The sequence below is a fragment of the Tetrao urogallus genome (genome assembly GCF_951394365.1).
Source record: "Tetrao urogallus genome assembly, chromosome: 4".
In the NCBI taxonomy this organism is placed as follows: domain Eukaryota; kingdom Metazoa; phylum Chordata; class Aves; order Galliformes; family Phasianidae; genus Tetrao; species Tetrao urogallus.
The window spans coordinates 30897358-30921572 of NC_136817.1; the positions used below are offsets into that span (position 1 = coordinate 30897358).

At 38.4% G+C, this 24215-nt stretch overlaps 1 protein-coding gene across 1 annotated transcript in view; it reads right to left on the reverse strand.

Annotated features, from left to right (window-relative positions):
* The window catches only part of ANKRD17 (ankyrin repeat domain 17), a gene marked incomplete at both ends in the record, with an annotated part of 63884 nt that overhangs the window by 18407 nt on the left and 21262 nt on the right, over positions 1-24215 (reverse strand). Inside the window, 13 exons of the mRNA XM_079534530.1 lie at positions 874-1022; positions 7434-8189; positions 9703-9805; positions 10307-10450; positions 10757-10884; positions 11799-11886; positions 12629-12738; positions 13125-13316; positions 13789-14026; positions 18542-18636; positions 20517-20750; positions 21900-22047; positions 22339-22486. Of these exons, the coding sequence (XP_079390656.1) occupies positions 874-1022; positions 7434-8189; positions 9703-9805; positions 10307-10450; positions 10757-10884; positions 11799-11886; positions 12629-12738; positions 13125-13316; positions 13789-14026; positions 18542-18636; positions 20517-20750; positions 21900-22047; positions 22339-22486 (2533 nt within the window). The remainder of the gene's footprint in view (positions 1-873; positions 1023-7433; positions 8190-9702; positions 9806-10306; positions 10451-10756; positions 10885-11798; positions 11887-12628; positions 12739-13124; positions 13317-13788; positions 14027-18541; positions 18637-20516; positions 20751-21899; positions 22048-22338; positions 22487-24215) is intronic.

Sequence of the window (24215 nt, forward strand, 5' to 3'; positions counted from 1 at the left end):
ATGATTGAGGGTAGCTGGCAACCAAACTCAGTACTGACATGTATTGCTGTCTACCAGTTAGCAATGAGACACATCAGGTTATGGGAAGAGTTTGATCTGCAGTCACAGCAGAAACCAAGCCAATCTCCATAAGCAGCTGAACTAACTAGAACTGGTTTCCCAGAGATTTCTCTCCCCAGTCCACAATAATCTCCTCTTGCAGTCTACAACAGTTCACACTTACTCATCTCCACACTGCTTGTGACTTAGCCCTATCATCTTGGTTACTTTTTCTATGGTCTAGAACTATGCAAATAGAAATACACAGAATAGAAAATAGAAAAAAGCAGTACACACTTTTTTTTTTTCCTTTGATGGCTTAATAGCCCCAAATCAACAAACAGCAGTTGCTTTCAAAATGATTTTCAATACAGATATGCCTTTTCATTATTGAGAGGGAGAACTCTTGAAATACATCATTTTTGAAGATGTTTTTGCAATACTTTCATACTTCTGTCAGGCCTGGGGGGAGGCAAGGGGGACACTGGCCAACAACTCAAAGCACAACTGTGCAAAATAATTGTGCAAGAGATTTTTAGCCTAGTTTTCAGAAGTCAGCCTCCAAAATATTAAATTTTTTTCTACCCTGTTGCTCATATTCACTCATTGAAGAAATGAGAAATACAAATGTTTAGTGATGCAAGGCTCTTCTCTTTTGTTCAGCTAGAACACAGAAGAAACTGGGCTGCAACTTTCCCGAGAGTTGTACAGGCTTTCTACAATCGGCTAATCAAGTCTCATTATACAACAGAGCTGTTCCCTATAAATGAATTATTCAGAATAAAGAAAGAAAATAGCTTCACATGTGTGCTGCAGTGACAGTGGAAGGCTTACCTGGGCATCAATATCTATAGCAGGGTAAATCGGTAGCATGGCTGAAGGAGAAATGATAGGACTTGGAGTTGGCGTCTGAGGCTGGGAGACAGAAGTTGCAATGCTGTGGGTAGGAGTGTTTGACATTGCAGATGCTCTTCCGCTCACTGCTGTTGAACAGAATAATTACAATCAGTAAAAGCAACAGTGGGTAAGAACTCCTCAAATATTTCAAATATTCAGAAATGTGCATTTTTCCACACATTTAATCCACCTTTTGAACCCTCATAACTATATCAGATTGCCAAATAAATATGTACATATCAGACTGTCATGTTCTCTAAATGCCCACCGAAAACAAACAAACAAACAAAAAAAAAAACATATTTTTTTTTAAATATCAAAACTTTTCCTGCAAGTCATTCATTATTTGTACCAGGAATTCCATACCTTCAGAAGCTGGACCGCAGAACAAGTTGAAGCAACAATTAGCTATGCATTTTTTCTTAAAACCGTTTAAGGATACTCATGTAGAAGTCCATCTACTTTCCCCTAGTCCCCCCCCAAACATCACAAAGAAGCAGCAGAGCTAGCATCAGGTTGCTCACATATAAGAATTTGTTGAAATCAGTGAAGAAGCAGCTTAACAGCCATTTTGCAGAGACTTTGGTCAAAGACATTAGGATAAGCAGCAGAAGGTAATATCATCTTACAGTTGATGATAGAGTATTGACATGACACAAAGTCACACGTCCCTGAAATTCATTTCATCAGCATAATAGTTACAACTACCAAGTGAACTTGACACTACAACAGCATTTGGGGGAAAGAAACTCCAGTTTTTCTATTTGTTTTTCTTCAAAGTAATCTAATGTTTTTCCTCCACAATTTTTCTTCTTCTTTTTTTTTTTTTTTTTTTTACAAGCCTTTATCAAATGCCAACAGCAAAGGAGGAAGTGAAGGGTTATATGTTTTGCCCGTCAAGTTCACAAAAGGACCTTTAGCTGCAAAATGAAAGAAATATGGTTTCCACATTGTCAGCATTCACTGAATACACTCCACCGAGTAATCTTAAGGAATACTGAAATAACATCCCTTTCTCCCCAACTTCTGATGTCACACTTATTGTTCAAATAGGTTTAATAATCGGTCACATCCCACATTACCAGCCATGCTTATTTAGCTCCTACGTTTAGTTGGGAGGGGTAACTTTTTCAACAGATGCCGTGCAAGTTTTACTGCAACGTGCCAATCTGTGTACTACTTCTCTGCAACGCAGTGGTTTTAGTACATTTTTGCTTTTATTTCTGGACTTCCTATAACAAATACCATTAAAGAAGCCAATAAGTGCCACTGAAAGGAAACAAAAACATCAACTTAGAGCATACGATGTATACTTCACCTACAACTTAAGACTTGATCATGTCACAAGCTGTGCTGATCTTAATATCAGAGCTCTCATCTTACAAGAAAACTCTTACAAGAGTGCTCTCATCTTACAAGAAAAATCACACTAGGTATGAACTAAAAGGAACATGCTGATGCTGAGCCAAAATACACATGATACACAAGGTCAAAAGCCGCGGCTTAAAGGAGCTCTGCACTGTACAGAACAAGGGACTGTAATCTAATAACTTCCTGTGAAGGTCTACTTTGACCTCATCTCACTCCTTATTCTTGCTGTAGAGATATAACCTAATAATGTAGCAACCAATTTGTTTCATAGACAATGACAAGAATGTGTTAGAACTCCTGCTCCCATCTTCACACACACAGTCATAATGAATAATTTAGGAAAAAATTAGGAAAAAAAAAATAGCAAGTTTACCTTCTTTCTCCAACTTCAAGGAGAAAGCTCAATCATAGTAAAACAGTAATGGAATGATGAAAAAAAAAATCGTGATCCTCAGCACTCCCATCCAGTTCAAACTGACCAGAGAAAGATGGTAAAATCAACTGGAAACTAACTAAATTAGCTTAAATCATATAACATAAAAGCATGATGATCAAATAATCCACACATGAAAGAAGTTTACCCTGTTACAGAAGCACGTGGTATTTGCTAAGATTCCTGCAGGAGCCCTGATACTGGGGCTGGGGAACACACACTTTATTACAGCAGTTACTATTAAACATTCATATTTAAAAACATAAATAAAATAAAAATCAAGCTAACTGGGAAAGTCTCGGAAAGAAGCCATAGGGGAAAGACGTATTTAAAAGCCAACATCTCTTTCCACATATCATACAAATCATATATAAATGTTTTATGAATAACGGAAGAGTCCATCAATATGCCTGGTGACTTATAGTTCTCATGTTAAATCCATCTCAAATGTGCTTCAGCAATAACACGAATAACACTATCCATAACCCTAAAGTACCCACTGAGACAAGACACTACTTTTTATGGATAACAATTTAGATTGTGCTTCTTAGAACATCATCTATGCAGAGTTCATATTTTTCATTAATGTGCCAATGACAACGAACCAAATCTTTACTGACAACTTGCTGTATTTGTTTGGACACAGTAAGCCAAAAGGTTTTCATACTAGTCTTGAGCAATGAAACACAGCAGACAACGAGCTTAATTTGCAGTTAATAAACAGCTAAACCAGTTCACCTGAAACACCACACTTCAACTTTACAGCTTGAGTAACATGAGTTACTACACGGCTGGGATAGCACATCTTTGCAACTAGGTCGCAGCTACAGTATTTCAAGAGTATCTGTGCTTTAGTTCAGTACAGTACCAGCTACTAGTCTTATTAACACCGTGACACAACTTACAGTTGATGTGATTCCTGTGTGTTAATTTCAGTAGTTATAACTGACTCAACTCAGAAGGCAGCTTCCAGAAAGTAAAATATCAAGTGTTTCAAGGCTCCTGAATTTTTTTTTGTGAGGTTTTGCTACTGGACATCATAGAATACACGGTTGTTTAAGTTGGGAGGGACCTCTCTAAAGACCATCTAGTCCAATGCCCCTGGCGAAGACAAAGACACCTACAGCTACATCAGCTTGCTCAGAGCCCCATCCAGCCTGACCCTGAACGTCTCCAGGGACAGGGCTTATACCATCTCTCTGGGCAACCTGTTCCTGTGATTCAGCTACCTCTTCTTCCTTGTATCCAGTCTAAATCTCCCCTCTTTTAGTTTGAAACCACTTCCCCTTGTACTATCACAAAAGACCCTGTCAAAGAGTCTGTCCCTTTCTCAGCCCTCTGAAAGGCAGCTCTCAGGTCTCCCTGGAGCATTCTCCTGTCCACGCTGAACAGCCCCAGTTCTCAGCCTGTTCTTGTAGGCGGATCATTTTTTGTGGCCCTCTGCTGGATGCACTCCAACAGGTCTATGTCTCTCCAGTAGTGAGGACTCCACATCTGGATGCTCCAGGTGAGATCTCACCTCCCTTGACCTGCTGATCACACTTTTTTTGATGTGGCTCAGGATATGGACGGCACACTGCTGACTCATGTCCAGCTTCCTATTCATCTGTACCATCAAGTCTTTTTCAGCAGGACTGTGCTCTGTCCTTTTGTCCCCCAGCTTGTATTGATAGCAGGCATTGTCACAACCCAGATGCAACACCTTGCACTACACTTCTTGAAAAACAACCATGTACCTTAACAAAAGTTTATCATTAAAACAAGGAATTATTTTCTTTAATTCTTTGCACATCATTTGCTGCATTTTCATTGAAGAGTTTCCTAACTAACCCTTTTTCATGGTCAATAAATACTTCTATTTGCCAAACTCACTGCAAGCAAATGACTTGTACTGACATCTGAAGTCGAAGAGCAAACCTTTTGCTTGTCATCAGTTCCAGCAGGAGTTGTAATTGAATATTCATTTTTTCAACTTGTCCTGTTTCTTTCTTTCCAAATAAAACAACATAGAACAAAATAAAACAAAAACAAAACAACCCACAAACAACAACAAAAACACTAAAAACATAAAACCACCCCTTAGAACTCTTAAGTCAGTATATTCTGTGTTCCCAGGCTGATCCTGTAGAGCCCTAACAACATCAATGACCTACTCTAGCAACAAGGAATCACACTTCAACATTCTAGAGGTGATCTAACAACTAAGCACTTGACTATTACAGCAACATTATTTTATCCCAGCCTCTAATACCAGCATTTGCATACCTGACTTGCTTTAAACAAGCACTTAAAATTGGATAATTAAACTAATAATTTGCAAATAATTAAGCACAGAGATGAACACTAGTTACAAGTGTACATCAATCAAGTTTACAATCAGAAGACAGCCTTGCTTTGTAACCAGTGTGAATTCATAGAATCACAGAATTGCTTAGGTTGGAAGAGACCTTAAAGAGTCCATCGAGTCCAACCACAACCTAACTATAACAACCCTCAGCTAGATCATGTCCCTGAGCACCACATCCAGGCAGTTTTTAAACATATCCAGGGATGGTGACTCAACCACCTCCGTGGGGAGCCTATTCCAGTGCTATTCCTATTCCAGAATTCACCCAGTGCTGCAAACAAGGCTTTGTACCTCCAGGAATACTCCACAGGGGTCCCACAGAAACATTATAGAAGGCTACAGAAAAAATACGTAGCTGCTCCCTAAACATTTTGTGTTATATTGAGCCCATTTCACCTCCACACTAAAATCTGATGTGTGAAATCAAGCTGCTAGAGTTGTACAGCCAGGGCTGTATCTGCTCACTTTAAAATAAGCCATTTGACAGACTCGAGGTGGAACTGCATGTGTACAACTTCTAACAGACTTACCACAAATACCTGTCAGAACACAATTTAGAAATGATCCTCAACTGCACGTGTACCTGCACATAGTAAGAACTGTGACTAAAGAGTACAAAAACATTCATTCAGATGTACATTGGAAGTATCTGACTTTCAGAAAAAAGCATGAACAAGCATTTGGGTATATGCCACCTGACCTAAAATCAGAGATCCTCAGAATGTTATATGCAGTTAAACACATAGCAAGTGCATTCTAAATGAAAGTCTATGTTACACTTAAAAGAAAGTATACTGCTCACAATCTCCACATGGAGATTGATTCTATGGATTCAAGTAGCTGGTAGTGGTAGGTATCCCAGTACCATCAGTGCATATTATCACAATGCAAGTAGCTTTATCTACCTTCTCATGTCTCCTGTCAGATATTTATTCACTGACAGCTTTCAATCTTTGTACCTAGGCTTAAACTCTAACATTAGGTTTTCCGAAGAGAATCTCTGTAGCTCCCATAAGTTTCAGTAATTTTTCAGGAGGCTCTGCCTGAACATTGGGTTACTCATTAGAAGTCTAATTTTAGTCACAACTTGAAAAGCATCATTCCAATTATATCAAACAATCACCATGTAGTCTTTTACATAATTACCAAATCCACTATTCACTGTGCACCACACTCCCTCCACTCAGTACACTGCAGTGCATGCAGGAAAATCTCCACTCCTCTGCACCTTTGGACTAACATGTTCTTAGAGACCTGTCTATGCTCCAGATCATATCCCAGCACAGAGCCTTAGTCCTACAGTCTCCTTACAGAGAAGAATTGTCAAGACAGACAGCACTTCTAAAAACAAACATTCATCTGTTTCACAAAAACATCAACGAGTTTTTAATCAGGGGAAATGTTGATGTATTTATTATTTTTTAAATATTCCTTAACAGTCGGTCTGTATTTAGGCAGGTACTCAAAATGAGCATTTCAGCTATTTAACATGAACAGGAGCATCCAACTAAAGCATACATAAAGAGAATGAACACTAGAAGCTCACGTTCCCTATGGTACTGAAATCCTATTATTTTCAACAACTAATTTTTAAGGCCTTAGAGCACTGACTCAACACATCCAAGGAATCTCCGAAGTAATTCAGAAAAACTTGATAGGGCTCAATTTGTTTTTAATTGGAGAAGCAGCAATTTTCAGGAATGTACTTAAAAAAAAAAAAAAAAAAAAAAAAAACAAACAAAAAAAAAACAAAAAAAAACCAAAAAAAAAAACCAAAAAAAAAAAACAAAAAACCACCAACAGCAAACATATATTACAATTACTTTTTTTTTTTTCCCCCAAGTAAATGTAAACGTTTCCTAATGGTTCATTATTCTGGGCCAACCAAGCACCTTTCATTCAGCAGACAGGCCTACATTCACTACAAGTTGTAGGCTTGATGGGATGCTGTAGCTCAAAGCCTGCTCCGAGTGCTCCAAGACAGTTCTCAGTTACTAGCTTAGAGTGCAAACAAACAGTATTGTTGTGATGCTGTTCCTAAGCTACAGACTGAAATACAGCTGTTAATCTTTAGCACACCCCTCCCAAACTACAAAATGTTAAAAATGCAACTTCCGACATACCAACCTGACAAAAGGGCACCAGTATAGCACAATAAAAAGAAAGGCAAGGCTGCAAATTGAGAAGTTAAAACTAATTCTGAGATCCTAAACACAGGAAACAGGCTAGTGGTTTTGCTGTAGAGCTAGCAGGAATACATAAACACACACGCACACACAAAAAAAGCTGACATACCCTCAACTGGTTAAGCAAATATTATACCTGCTCATAACAATATAAACCCACCTGCCATGATGTCATCCAGCGTGTCATTGAGCGTCTGAGCAGGGCTGGCTACCATTAACCCTTGCTGTGTTTCTGTCAGTATTCCTTGCCCCAGCCCTGCTAGTTGTGCTTGGCCCAATACTGGCTGTCCAACTATAACACCTTGCAGTTCTGTAAGATTTGCGATGGACCCTGGAGGTAAGGAACCTGCTGCCAGAGGCAAAGCTTGTGGCATCGCCAGAGGCTGAATTGGTGCAAAACCCGTCTGTGCAGCAGCTTGCTGAGGATCATCTTTAAGCAAGACGGGATCCACTTGCTGTAATCGTGCATAGTCTCCCTCTGAGAGTTGTTCTCCTACCCCAACAGGAGTCAGAAGTCCCAGGTGCTGGCAAGACTGTTGCTGCTGCTGCTGCTGGAGCTGAATTCTTTGCGCTTTTACCTCTAGATATTGCTTTTTCAGCTGCTGCTGAGTTTTCAGCTGTAACTCTCGTTCCACTTTCTGCAGTTCCTCCAAAATCTTTTGTTTCTTCTGAATTTGTTCCTCTCTCGTTTTGTTCAGCTCCTCAATCTTCTCTTTGGTGAGCTGGTCAGCGTGTGCCAATTCCAAGGACTGCAGCTGAGCATTCTTCTCTATGGCTTCTTTTATCCTCTGCTCCAGCTCTGTCAACTTGCCCTGAGCCTCTTCTACAATGCTCTCTGGAGACTGATTGGTGATGTAACCCTGTACATCCTGGTTGTTTGCTGGCAAATGACTGCTGGACTTTTGTTTAGAAGCAGCTGTGTGAAAAAGAAACCCCCTCAGAACCAATGGAAGTGCATATGAATGGCATCCTCATTATAGAGCTACTGTTGGGATGCTAAATGCACTGAGACACAGCACCCACAGAAGGTCAGAAAGTACTTGTACAGTCCTCAATGGAAACTGTATCTTTCACTATCAACTTTAACACAGCAGTCAGATCGCAAATTAACAGTACAGATTACTGCACATACATTCCAAATAACCCCTCTGCTATGCTGACATATTTAATCCAACTACCGTTACACTTTTGCCAAATGAAGTGATTGCCTCAAGAGCCGCTGTTATCAAGTGGTGCTACGAGATAAATGAAAACAAAAGGGTAGAACATGCTGTCTCTTCACTTGATCTTTTGGAATTGGTATCGTGTTAAGACAAATGTACCGTTACATCCCTGAAGCACAGCAAAAGTGATGCAAAAACATCTTTTTTTCTAGGCTACCAGTTTTTTGAGCAGTGTGGTACATTTTAGGAAGTATTATACTTTCTAGGAACACTGAATCCTTTCGCTACAGGTATCCAGCTTTGCCCAGTTGACAAACAGTGCTAGAACCTAGGATAGTCATTTATATTTAACATGACCTAACAGGGTACGTTTAGCAACTGCATGTTATCCATAGCAGACACAATTTTGCACGTGTCAAAACTCAGCTCTGCGCCCAGGCAAGGCAAATAATTCAGCCTTCCTGTAAGAACGAGCGATGGACTAATCCAATACATCTTTTATGAAGAAGTCCACGGTAATACAGCTGACATGGTCTGCCATACCAGTTGAAGAAAGAACAATCTGTTAATTTTGAAGGGTGAAAGGCAAATGAAAACTCAGGATTTGAGCCAGTGGTGGTGCCCAGTTTCTTCCAGAGATCCTTGCTGTATTTCCAGAACAATACAAGTGTACACACAGTATTAATTTTATAACATGCACGCCTGTATTTGCACTATTGCTGATCCTTGATTTAAAAAAAAAAAAAAAAAAAAAAAATGTTTTGGAAGAGACTTCTGAAGTACAGAAAGTGTATATTCTCAAAATGGTGATCCTCAAAATAGATGCAAATTTAGTCCTAGAAGGACTGAGCCATATCAGACTAAATATTTTATAGCATAAGAAATTCCGCCTTCAGTCACATTAGTCCAACCCACTCCAAGACTACTATCTTAAGAAAACACAAGTTACCCAATCAACTACAATATGGAGCTTAACAATGTCTACAAATTAGACTAGAAAATTTACAGAGCTTTCTGGGTGACATTCTGTTTCAGTCCGGTATGCCAGATTAATATATGCTTTAATGTTTTTACTTAGGCAGATTTCTTGACACTTTGTGGTAAGGGTTAGATGACTGAGTTGATATTTAGCATATAAGCAATCCTAAAAAAAAATTTACAGTTTCTCCTTGACTGAATCCATTAACACTTTTCATAGGAACTACTCGGCTATAAGTGCAACCTAAATCTTCTATTCAGAAAATAAGCTCCAGAACTAAAACTGACCTTTATTTCTGATGGGAAGGGTTGTGGCGACATTAGCAGGGGGTTTGTCAGGTTCCTGGGGTGGGACGACCATGGGCAGCGCCTGCACTGGTACACGAGGAGCCTAAAATGTTGGATACTAATAGATTATTTTTCTCATACTCCAATCTAGTGACAGTTCAACAGAAGGTAAACAAAACCTGTTAGAAAAGCAGATGTTTGTGGTAACTAACAACATTTAAGACAGTTTAAATACGCTGAATTCAAGAGTTAACAAAATCATCTAGCTTCTACATGCTTCAAATTCATAACCTAGGAAATAACTTGGGTAAGAATACTTATCTCTGTATGCTACACTCCGATAAAGCAAATACAAGGCACAGCAGACTACAAATAACAGCCTCAGTGGCTTTTTTTTTTTTTTTTTTTAAATAAGAACAGAAGGACTACACAGGAATGCTCAGAGAACCCTCATCTTTACAACAGCTCAGATTTTCAGTGTGTTCCCTACAGTTCAGCAGCATAGAAATGACACACCTGACTCTTTCAAATGTTTCAACTTTGACTAAGTTGCAAGAAGAAATACGGAGTCCCACAAATCAAACCACTAGTCCTTAATTCTTACCCTATTTAAATCGTGGGATGGCGGGGTCAGCTGAGTAGCATCAGGTGGAGGAGCAGAAAGTAAGTTGTTTGGGTAGTCTAGAAGGTAACAAACCACACTGGTATGACCACCCTTCGCTGCCTCTATTAACATAGTTGATCCATCCTGAAGAGGCAAAGATCAGTGTTAGAAAAGAGTATAATCAGAACATGACAATGTTGAAATGTTTTGACAGACCCAACAAAATACATAAAAACTTAAATATTCCAACTGCAGCAAGTCCACAACTAAACTTAAAAACTCTACAAAAAATACCCAATAATAATTTAAAAAAATATATCAGTATTTTATTTTATTTATTTTCATTCAACTATGACCTCACAACTGTGTTATGATTTAAAGCAGCAGGCAGCTAAGCATCACACAGCTGTTCACTCACTCAGAATAAAATAAAGCAGTGGAGTGACAAACCTTCAATCTGTGCGTAGGATCAGCACCATGAGCTAGCAGTAACTCTACAACCGCCAGATGACCTCCAGCACAGGCCAGTGATAACACTGTATGATCATTGTTAGCAGTGGTCCTGTTCACATTTGCTCCTTGAAAAAGAGAGCACAAAGATTATTTAAGGAATGGGGGAAAATAAAAAAATTAAAAACAAAAAAAAACAAAAAAAAAACAAAAAAAAACCACACAAAATGAAAAATGCTTTCTCTTTGGCTGTGGTCTTGAAAATGATACACTAAAGCTGAGCCAGACTTTGATCAGAAGTCCATTTAAATTGACAGTCACTGAATTAACATCTCATTAGGTAACAGCTTCAGAATTTGACCCTTACTACAGGTACTTCCAAGAACAACAGCAAAACTACCTGCAATTAGCACTCAAACTCATTGTTCTGATACATTCACATGTATCAAACTTTACACAGTAGGAGAACCTGCTGGCTTTTAAGCGTGTCAGCAGTTTTTTTTTCCAGTGATGCCTCTTTTTACAAATGACTTGACGCATTACTTTAACTAGTCATCAGAAAGCAGACTAGTTGCATCTCTGCTTCTTTCTGTACTGCAAGCCTTAGGTCTCCAACACCAGGTATGAGGAAAAACTGGTGCTGAGAAAGAAAACAGCAGTTCTGAAGTCTGTACCAATTTTACGCATTCAACAGTAACATAAGGCTGCAGCTGACAGCTGTGACAACATAGAGCAAGTGATAACTGAAATGTTGAAACAAGCAAGGACTTGAAATTTAAATTCTGAAAAAATATGGGCTCAAAAGCTGCACCAGGAGCAGCATTTTTTTTTTAACCCACTGCTATGTTATTAGGAATTAGACAATGGAATGCAACTATTTTTAAGAGTTTGCTGAATTTCCACTCATCTCACCAGAAACCAGAGGAGATTACTATGTGAGAATCACTGAAATATGTACAGTATTTGAATCAAATCCATGGTACTAGCACTGACATATGCCGTTAAGTTAGGGCAGCTCTGTTAACCTTCACACAATACTTACCTTTGCTAATCAAGAACTGAACAGTGCAAACATGACCTGCCCTTGCAGCTTTCATGAGAGGAGTTCTTCCACCTTCTGATTCATGCTCCTAGAGCAAATTAACAAACACTTGGTATTCAAAATTCAGAAGCATGACACACAGAAGTATATAATTAAATTTCGCTTTTTGAATTGGAAAACACTAGGTATGGAAGATTTCTGTTTAGTATTTGACAGCCTACAGGCGCTAAATTTTTTAACAATACTGCAACATGGTATATCTTGTAGACAGAGGAGAATATCTACCCACGATTGCACAGGTCTAAGACTCCTGGATAAGAAGCTTTCAAGCACAGAATGGTTACTATAAATTGAGAAAATGTGTTTTGTCATGCTTAATTTTACTTTTCGATAACCTACTGGTGTACAAGCTGGCCCAACTGCAAAAAAATGAACTGACAGTCCACCAAATAGATCTCACTAGAAGAAGAAAACTGTCAACTGTCTACTGCTTAGGGAACAGAATAAATTTCAAATATAAGTATTAAAGCATAACCAGCTCGGCAACTCTAAGTTACACCGCACATGACAAAAAGAAAAGGATCTCCTGGTTTCCTGCACATGCAATTGCCAGGGTTTGAAAATGCTTTAGACAACTGCCAAAGTTCTCCTTGTGACCTAAGCATTCCCAGATAACAGAACAGCCTAACAGCTATCAGAACGCCACCCCTAGTTTTTACTTAGTTAAAAGAAGGTTTAAAAGTTGTTTTAAAAGCAGTGAACATGAAATTAAACACATTAATCACTGTATTTCCTTTATATAATTTTTTTTTAAGAAGGAAATTACTTACCAGATCTGCACCTGCCTGAAGTAAGACATCTGCTACGTCAGTATGGCCATTTTCACACGCATATGTCAGTGCTGTATCACCCGTTGCTGTTGTTGCATGCACATTAGCCCCTAAAGCAGTATTAACAAGCATGTAAGCTTTGTGGAGTTCGTTACAGAAGATATGCAATTCTCTTTATAATCTTTTATGAGATCAGGTAACAAACCTAACTTCTTCCCCTGAATTACAACAGCTTTGAAATTACTTAATGACTTAGCCATACACTAGGGTAATTAAAAGGAAAAAACCTAGGACTTCAGTTCCAAGGAAAGGTACACCAACCAAGTCTTTTAAAACTAAATTAGGTTCCAATCAGTACGTTATTTAAGGTTAAGCCTTTGCAACCAACTTAATAAAGCTGCTAATCAAAAGCGTAATGAATGTGAAAACAGATTTTTTTTTTTCCCTGTAAGGATACACTGAGTCTATAAAAATTGTTAACAGAATTATTCCATACCTGCAGCTAATAAATATTTAACCAACTCCAAGTGACCCTCCTGAGCAGCCTCCATCAAAGGTGTTGAACAACCAAGCTCAATATCTGCCCCTGCTTTAATAAGAAAATCGGCAACCTCCAAAAAACCTCCACAGCAAGCCAGAGTTAGAGCAGTTTCTTGTGTTTCTTCTGTTTGAGCATTGATGTTCGCTCCTTCAAAAACAAACCAAAAAATACCAACACTAGTTACTGCAAACAGTATCAGCAGACTAATACATTTCTTGATGCACAAGACATTCGCTTATTGCATCTTGTTTTTACAACAGCCAAATAATTCCTCTAAAATCATGGTATATCAAATCTGGTTTTGCTTGTTTTGTTACTGAAAAGCTGTGAAGATGCATCAAGGACATCCTGCAGAGTGCAAGTTATTCATATCAACTGTTCAGTACAGCACACCTGTTTTAAAAATTCAAAGCTGTTGTAAAGACCAATTCAGAATGGCCACTTAACAAGATAACACAAAATATTTTGCTAAACTGACAATTTATTTAAATGGGGGTGATGGCTTGTTCAGAAATTGTTCAAGGAACAAAAATAACCAAAGTTTAGTAATAATTTGAAGAAAAAAAGATACACAGATGCTTGTTGAATTGCAGCCCATGGAAAACATCCCAATACCTACCTTGGCCAAGCAGTAGTGCCACCATCTCTTCGTGGCCTTCTCTAGCTGCTTCCATTAGCGGTGTGTATCCTTCATCGTTTACCTCTTCCAAGTTAGCTCCACGTTCAATCAACAAAGCTGCCAGTTCAACGTGCCCTCCACAAGCTGCCAAAGTCAATGGAGACTCAAAGGAATCAGCAGGCATGTTCACCTGAGCCCCACTGTCAAGCAGCAATCTTGCCACTTCCACATGGCCATCCTAAGAATTAAAAATAAAATAAAATAAATAAAAATTAAAAAAAAATCAGAGGTCAAGAAATCAAGACACAAAGAAAACCACCAAGCTGCTCTTTTCCAAACCTTAAAGAACTCACCAACTCAAATTCCATCAGAAGTAACAGAAGAGGAACAAGCAAGTCCAAAAATACAACAAAACTTTGAGTTTTCTCAAATATTTCAATAAAGACTAAAAGTCTATTAAACAGGCAGTAGAAGAACTTGGTTTTAATGAATACGCCCTTTCCAAAAAAAAATAAAAATCTAAAGACAAAACAGCAATACTGTGAACCACATAAACTTCTCTGCTTGTGGCACAGCAAACTTGTGAACTTCATAGAAGACTCAAATTCAATTCAGTTCAGCTGGAAGAAAAAAACAGCAACAAAGAAACACAAGCTGAGACAAAGCCTGATGTTATTTTGAAAGCTTGCCTCCTCCACAAGTTGGAATCCTACAACAGAAACCCTGAAATACTCAGTATTCATCTTTATTGAACAATTCAGACAAAACTGAGGACTGTCAAACTTATCTAAGGATGAAAAATCTTAGGAAAAAAAGCCAACAAAGCCTTTTATGTTCTTTCAATAAATTTATTATTAACAATACAGTGCTATATTAGATAAAGGAGGGGAGATTTAGGTTGGATGTCAGGGGGAAGTTCTTTACAGAAAGAGTGGTGAGGTGCTGGAACAGGCTGCCCAGAGAGGTTGTGGATGCCCCATCCCTGGAGGTGTTCAAGGCCAGATTGGATGGGGCCTTGGGCAGCCTGGTCTAGTACTGAATGTGGAGGCTGGTGGCCCTGCATGTGCTGGTGGGGGGGAGGGGATTGGAGATTCCTGACTCTTGAGGTCCCTTCCAACCTGGGCCATTCTGTGATTCTGTGATAAAGGAGTACTGAAAGAATTCCAAGCAAAAAACTTCTCACTTGGACATGAGAACAAGTTGCAACGCTCTTCTGAAAGACTACAAAGCCTTAACACTGCTAAGAAGTCACTCCACGTCAAGACTCCACAATCAGCAAAGAAGCAAATTCTGAGATTCAACACGCATTTACATTATTTGTTACATACAAAGTATTTACATTACAAAAATGAGGAACAGTTTGCCTTCACCTCCATGAGGACTGTTAGCATCTCAGAGTATTTACTTCACGGGTTCCCAGCTAAAGCTGGGAAACTTTAAGTTAAACAATTTTGCTTCCTTACTGTCTTACATAGCTGTGCAGAACTATACTGCTTGTCTCTTGGCTCCCATAGAACTACTGCACTTACTGCTCTGTTTTACACCACAGTCAGGACTTGCTTTCTCCCTTCCAAGTGAAATCAAATCAATTTGTCAGAGGTTTCCCATAAATCACAATAGTGACCTCAACCATAACTATCCACAGGCAAAGATTTCTAGATGCTGCTATGCTGTCAAACTCCCAAAATGTACTCTCAACATTTGTTTGTTTGTTTGTTTTAATTTGCAAACCATTTGAGCATATAGTCTTTGTCATGTTCTCTGTACGCCATAGATTGAAGAACCTGCTGAAATAGCTTTTCAGCTGTAGGTTTGCTCTGGAGTCCTCACAGTGGCATATCAACAAAAATAGATTTGAATGGCAGTTTGATAACAGAGCAAGATCAGCTTGGTCACTGCACTTGGTCACAACAGCAACACAAACTCTCCAAGCTGGCTTTCTTCAAGAGGCCCATAAATGGGGATCATTCAAACTTGGAGCAGCTACGGAGGGAAAAGTCTGACAAACAACAGGAGGTGACATCGGAAAAGCAGCAGCTTACCAAGAACACAAAGCTCTCTCAAGATTCTTGTTCAACAAGTTAAGTATATCTTGATCTCAGATTAATTAATAAGAGACAGCAAATTGAAGCCATCGCTGTCTGCACCAAGGGATAGCAAACCGCAGCCAGTGTCATCCTCATCAAATTGCAAACCACAACCTTAAGAACTCTTTCTCAGACTAAATGCATCATTGCACCTGACATCTTCAAACTTCACTGTCTGAACCTCACGATTTCTGGGGAGCACGTAGGATTTTCTCCCAGAAGAAGATCTAGGACACAAACTAGGACTCACTTTTCTACATGAAATGACAACACCATTTTAGGGAAAATCTCCAAGACTCCGTAAAGAATCTTTCCTCAGGGAAATACTGAGATGTGCCTTAACCATCAGGCTCAGGCGAAACAGCTCACTAATCATTCCCAACTGATTTAGCTAAAGTACAGCTAACAGCAGCATAAGGATACGCTTCAAAGTTTCTTATGTAGGCCAGGCAGCCTTAAAAATAACTACTGGTGATTAGTCACTCAAGGAAATTTTAGCTGTGTTCTACCAAACGTGGCAATGGGAAGGTGCTGTTCAGTTCTTCTGAAATATCTGAAAAATACCCTGTAACTGCTATTTGATCACAAAAGGTTGTCTGATCAATCTGCACAAGTACACCAGGCATGTTCTAAAGACCAACTGGTGCAGGCAGTCAGTACTCAGCACTCACTGGAAAATGCTGTATTACTAAGTGCCAAGTAGACAAACCTGCTTTTTGCTCCCACGAGACAACTCATGTTGCTCAGCAACTCATTTGCATTAAACAATTACCTGTGTCTGCAAAAAAAAAAAAAATTCTGTTGAACAAAAGTCTTCCTGAATGCCTTGTATGACAAGGTCCATGCAGTTTCATGGCTTGTAACATAAGCACTATGCCACAGGTAATTCTCTAACACATACTGAAATTCAGTGTCATCCTAGAGAGGGTAGCTTTCTTCTGTTATTGAAAAGCAGTGTTTTTGCCTCCTGTATGAGAAAATTCTGCTTTATTTCAAACTGCCATGTCTTTAAAGAACTGCCGCAGAAAGTTGCTCCCTCTCTCAAAAATAAGTGAAGGTCCTGATAACATCAATCACCTCTCAGTCAATTATCAGAAGTGTTTGCTGCAGAAATAAGGGAGAGCAAGGCTTTTTCCCCACTGCCATAATTAAATGGCAAGCCTATTAATATCTTGGGGTAAGAAGAAACAGAAGACTTGGTAATCTGTGTGCCTTTCTTTCTAATGACCTCTAGAGAACTATCACTGTTAGTTAATGATCACCCTATTTGAAGCCATTATCTTCCTGAAACAGGCATAGCTGTGGGTGAATTTAGACTCATAAGTGCTGTAATTTCAGGAAAAGGACTAAACTAAGTTTAAAGAAGTGTTTGTGGCACTCTTCCATAGGCACAGACACGAAAGTACACAAAGTTCACAAGAAAAACATGTTAGAAATCCAGTTATTCAGCTTACTTGTAGCTCACACAAACACACATTAAGACACTGATATAGAATTTTTTTCTCTACCACAAAAGCTTGGAATCATTTTAAACTGGGCATCAATTATGACATTTCAGCACCAAAATGTACACATGCATAATCTGTAATGGTGATAATTTCACAAGCACGTGTGTTGTACTACAACAAATTCGCTAAAAATCTGATTTTCTGTCAAGAGTCTTCAAGATTAATAAAAAGACAATTATAAAATAGAGCAGAAAATAGATTGCTTCAGATTAATAGACACAGAAGTACTCTTATTAATCAAGGTTTTTAATAGTTTCCTTTTCTGTTTTACTAGCTGCTCCCCAAAAAGCCTCTGATCCTGTTTTCAGGGAGCAAGGGGCTGGTGAACCATACAGAATTGAGTCACACACCTAAACTTAACCATCAGTATGGGAAGACAAGAACTTTGCTTACAAACTCCTTAAACACGGCATAGTTATGTTAAATGCTTCCAAACAGCCAGGTGGGTTTTTTTTTATTATTAATTTCTTATGTTTAGTGCATATTGTAACAGCATTTCAACAGCCAATACAAATCTGCTTTACGTTACTTCATTTGGAGATCACTGTAGAAAGGATTACCCCATTATAAACTGCAAGTTGCTCTCCCAGAAGCTGATAGAATTAAAAAAAAAAAAAAGGGGGGGGGTTTTAAAATAAATAACAAGTATTTACATACAGCCACACTTGAATTAATGAGTTTTTCTAAATTGAGCTTCACAAAACTCTCTTCATCAAACCATGCTTCCATAATTACCAGTCAAAAGTAAATGATGTAACAACAGAAGACGTAGTTTATATGAAGCTGCCCTAGGACAATGAGCACAGCGCAGCCTTACTTGTTGACTTCTGTTACTTCTGAAAAAATTAAACTGCAGTTGGACATAATGTAAACTTCATAATTGAAACCATGAATTCATAACCATCTCCCACTGTCTCAGAAATGTAACTACTTCATTAGTTTTCAAAACAAGAAATTTCATTTTACTATCTTAGTATGTACCATATTTCAACCAGTTACCTCCCCCTTTATCATCTGCTAAAGGATCAATATGTCCAGAGAACCAGAACACAAAGTTAGGTTCTGTACCTCAAAAAGGCCAGAAAGAATCGCTCCGTTCACCTCCTGGAAGTAAAAAACAACAGACCTGCCTCACCAATAAATCCATGCATCTCTTACCATGCAAGCCTCCATGAGAGCAGTGTGCATTTCATCTGTCTTGTGTTCCTGGTCTGCACCAGCTTCCAGCAAGAATCTCACCATTTCTAGATGACCTGTACAGAGAAGTTACTTAACAGATAGAAACGACTTTTGTCAAGTACATTTTGTAACTACCACAAAAATGTACTAGAATAATATAAGTAAGGCAACAAAAGGCCATGCTACAGATACATATATATAGATATAGATATATACATATAGATATGTTCATATCTATACATTCAAAGTCCACATAAACCTAGTAACAATTTTTATAAATATCATCTGATTCACTTCATGACTAAAATGATGCATCTACAACATGCATTCCTTGAAGTCACAGAGCTGAGCAGTGCAAACATCAGATTAACAAGAGTAGTTCATTATGTCTTAACAATTTCCAACTTCTTCAACTAAAGAACATCAGGATGTTTTGTTTGGCTTGGAGGGAGTTTTCTTCTTCTTCTCAGTCAACACTAAGAATTTAGGGTTACTGTGCTTATAAATTACATTGTGAATGGTCCCTGAGGTCACACCAAGCCTTAGGGAATAAAATATACAAGACGGATGGACCTTCACACATAGCATTTGTAGAATCTATCTGAATATTTCTGCCATAAAAAATTTTTAACACAGTTTGCAAGTATTTACAATCTACCACTCCATTAATTCACAACTATCACTTTCCAAGTCCTGTAGGTATGTCAAGCCCACTTAACTCTGCCACACAGCCATGACTGACCCAAGAAGTAAGCACATAAAATCAAGTCGGAAAAAAAAAAAAAACACCTGCTTTATAACTGAACAAACATAGGATAGTGCCCACTATGAGGCTACACTGACTTTTCACCCTTCCCCCTTTACTTGGAAGAAGCTTGTGACATCCTTGGTTCTAAGCACGGCATGTCATACTACAAGAAGCAAGCAATGTCAGAAAAAAAGAAAAAAAAAAATCAGGATATCTTCACTTCCTAAAAATGACATTTAGAGCAACACAGAAATTCATGGGATACAGACAAGATGTACGGATGAGAAGAACATAAAACCTTGAACATCTTCACTTCTTTTCTGTTTGGTGTAACACAAAAGTGATTTTAACAATTAAAAAAAGAAAACAACTGCTCTCCAAGATGGCTCATGAATGAGAGCTCAGATACACTATTTTTAGGCAGGAGATGGTTTGAAGTCCCCTCCTCTCTTTCAAACAAAGCCTCTGTTCTGAGAATTACCACAGAAATAAACTACCATGGCTTATGAAGGTGTTTGGTAATAATGCACAAGGATTTTATCAAAGCAGAAGAAAACAAATGTAAATGAACAATTACAATTATCTTCCATGGAGATGCTACAGCAAGTACCTCTAGGATTCCAAGAGCCATTCTAATAGTTATAATAAAATGTACCTTAAGTGACGATTGCAGCAACTACTCTGGCTACTTGAAAACATTTGGTCTTAAAACAACTTCAGCTCTCCCCAAGGAGATGCAAGATAGCTACTTAATACTCCAAAGGAGGCAAGGAAGTCCCACTGCCTAAGCACTGACAGATAAAAGGCAAAGTCCTAGATACCGTATATTTTAAAGTGCAAAGTCCTTTAAACTATTTGACATTTCCATACCTAAGCAGAGTATCTTGCAAAATAAGTTACATTACAGAAAGTTTATTATACTCATTCCGTGATAAAGTATATCCTCTTGCTTCACAATTCATTTAATTGAGAAAAAAAATTAACTATCATAAGGACTCAGAAAAAGTTTTGTATCTTAAATACTTATTCTATATATGAACCATCATCTTATGGTACATACATGCTGTGCAGCATTCCAACCAATATAAAAACATATGAAAGCGTATATTTATAGCCTTAAAATAGATTTCATAATATACAGCAAGGCAGAGTAAATACACGTTTGAAGAGACTTTCCACACTTCAGTAAAGGCCTTGGTACCATACCTTTGTAACAAGCCAGGGTAAGTGCACTCTCCTTAAACTCATTGGAATGTGTGTTTATGCCAGCGCCATTTTCTAACAGCACTCTGGCCACTTCCACATGACCAGCACTTCCTGCTTCCATTAGAGGAGTGTGACCATTTTCGTTATGGTCCTCAATACTAGCGCCCGATTCCAGCAGTACTTTCACAACATCAACGTAGCCTCCAGCACAGGCATAGGTAAGAGCTGTATTGCCTAGAACCAGAGGAGAAAGATTTTAAAGACAGAACTCTAAATCTGACAGAACTTCTACATTGGAAACCTTGTATCTCAATCATCTGATCACATTTATAGGGCTAACTACCTTCCAGAACAAGTTTGTTGCGCTTTTTTTTTTTTTTTTTTTTTTTTTTTTTTTTTTTTAAGTTTCAAACCAAGAGACTGTTTGAAAGGATGAAGAGAAAACAAGCAAGTAACTACTCAAAGTAACTCAGTGTTGACAAACTGAAGATTTAAATGTACCTGGTGACTGAAAATTCTCTCTCCATTTCTCTTTCTTGGTTAATCCCAACTTGCATGACAAAACCTCATCACCTTTCTTGTTAAATCAGCAGGGATGTACTATGATGGCTAAAAGAAAAGCTCAAAGCAAGGAGCAACATAAACTACTGCTTTCTAAACCAGATCTAGAACACCTGTGAAGGGCTAGTTCACAAGGTCCACAGGCTTCACAAAGAGATGAAAAGAATCCCCATGAAAAAAAAAAAAAAAAAAAAAAAAGAAAAATCACAAAAAAAAAAAACTATCTGAACAAAACAGTCCATGAATCCGCCCTTATGAAAGGCTTCTCAAAAAAAAGCCAGAGCAGTATTACGAACTTGGGACTGCTTAATTAAAAAAAGCCTCCACACACCTGTCACCTCACACCCTAATTTTCCTCATTATTTAGGGTTAGTAATCAGTTATTCTGTCTGCTTCTGCAGGCTGCACAACAAGGATTTCCAAAAGACAGGCTACTAAAACACAACCTGCCAAGAAGGTGGCACTAAAAAAGGCCCTCTTCTCACGTTTACTGTATTCTCAGTTAACCAGACCTTCCGTCAGATAATTTTGAGTATATCAACTTCCAAACCGTGCTTAAAATACTGTGCCACAACAATTCACAAATCCCACATATCTAAAAGTCACTAACTTGATCCAATTACTTATGTCCAAAACCAACTTGTATTTTAAAACTACCCAAAAAAGGATAAGTAGAGTAAGTTGTAAAACATTAAGGAAGAATTCTGTTCATAAAAGTTGGCTCTCAACTGAGTATGTCTGACAATTTTTTCAAATCAAGTTCTAGTATGCAGCAAATCTCAGCTTTCCAGTTGTTTTCAACAACCTCCAACACCGATTTACCTGTTGATGACTGCGCGTTCACATCAGCACCATGAGCTAGCAGCAACTTGACAATTTTGACATGTCCGCCATTAGCAGCAGCCATTAAAGGTGTTATGTCTCCTTTAATACCTCGGTCCTCTACATTAGCATGCATTGCCAGAAGAACCTGTGAACAGAAGGATGATCAACAGCCTTGGGAAGTGACAAGGCTGAGTGTCAAGACGGTTACAACTTACACAACCCTCACACCTTCACAAAGAGTTTCATGCTAGAAACTTTGAAAAATAAGCACAAAATGCACCAGCAACATGCAGCTGCGTGCAAGTCTTCACCTGTCAGTTTACTGATGTTTTCCACTATCTTAACACTACCTTCAATTATATAAGAAAAAAGCATTAATTTAACACCTACATGTTTTTTTTTATAAGGTGCACAAAACAGTTAAAAAAGGACCAACCTGTGCAAGCTCATAATATCCTGCTGAGCAGGCTAAACAAAGGAGGCTTTCCCCTTCTTCTGTGTGCTCGTTCACACTTCGTCCTTCAATTAGCAACTTCCGCACAGCATTTACATCTCCTTCTGAACAAGCCTCTGCCAAGCTGCGGCTAGTAAGATAGAAAGCATTGGAAGTGAAAACAGACCACACTTGAAACGCTTTCTCTACGTGCAGAATAACAAGTCTAACATGCCAAAAGGATGCAGTGAACTAAAAAGAAAGCACAATCTAAAAAGCGTCAACTGTTAATTAAAGATGGCATTAATCATATTATTATTTTCCAATCTTATAACTTAACATGCAGTGCAGAATGACACTGTGCTTACCAAGTTCTGCAACACAGACAGGAAAAACAGAGAACATGCTCAGAGAGGACACGACCATGGGCCTGATTTGCCCTCAGCACATGCACTCAGCGTGACATTATATCAGAGTATGAAGCCTTTTTTGCAATCACTTTTCCTTCTGAAAGGCTACTCCTACAGTACTAGAAACAAATCACTGCTCATTTGTACTACTAATCACTACATAGCATAAGTCTCTGTATATTCCCGTTTCATACCACCAGTTTGAAAAGGTTTTGTTCTACTTATTTTCTAAAGTAAGGTTCAAAGATGTGATTTGAACAATAGTTCAATAAAATAATACCCAACTGAGTACTATTTTCTAGTATTCCATTCCAAATCTCGAAGCACTCAAAGTCGCATCTTCTCTTATTCCAGGTGCTTGAGGACAGAGAAATCACCAGCCTTATTCACACCTTTTCCCAGCACTGTAACTATTGAACTAAAACAAATCACCCTTAAGAAAATGGCTTCACTTCTGCCATGCAGCATAGGACAGAAGTTATGGAATTTTATAACAATTCAATGGTTTGGTTATGGCTCTAATTCCACCCAGCAAGAATTGGCAATGTTCTCCTGGTTCGGTAAACCCTAAGAGAATTTCTGGTTCTCACATCACTTCTTTGCTGCTATCACTAATTCTGTTTCAGTCAAAAAAGGGTTTACTGAATGCATATTTTCAATTACTCTGAAACAATGCATACAATGCATTTATTCTTACAAAGCAGAAACTTTTACAGTAGAAATTCAAGCCTGACAAATTTTCTCTCTCTTCTCCATCTAACTGTATCAGTAATAACAAATTCAAGTCTTTTTAATTTGGGCAACTTCATTTCACCCACCATCCTTTCACCTCCTATCCATTTAACAAGTCCTATCAAAACAAAATTAACCATAAAGGGAATGAAAAAATAAGGTATTTCACTGAATATTTTTGCAAGCCTCACTATTCAACATCAACAATTCTTAGAACACACAAGATCTGAAACGGTTATTCGTTTAGCATGGACCAAATTATAACTGCTTCTCATAACCAGGACTCCTGTATCATCTGTGCCACCAGACCAAGTTTTTATATATGCAAAAATATTTCTTAAAAATATACTGCTCAACATATTTTCCATATTTTCTTCTACTTCCCATATCCCCTGTCTTAGCAACTTTGGTAACAGGGGCATGCAAAGAAGAGCATCAGACACAACAGCAAATTATTCTGCTCTTCTTTAAATGTCCTGGTCAGCGTACTCTGTTTCCTTCTGAGTCACTTGGTATACAAAGAATAAACTGTCAACTAGAGAAAGGGAATTCAGTAATTCCTACTAACAATCTGATCCTTTTGTACCGAAACACAGATAGAACCTAGAAGAGAGTAATCTTTTACTTCTCCCTCCAATGTTCAGCAACCCAGAACCCACTGAGTACCAGAGAGCCTCCCAAAAAGCAGAGGCTTGGCCACACGTCTGTTCAAGGTCTTACCCAGCTGACAACTCGGCA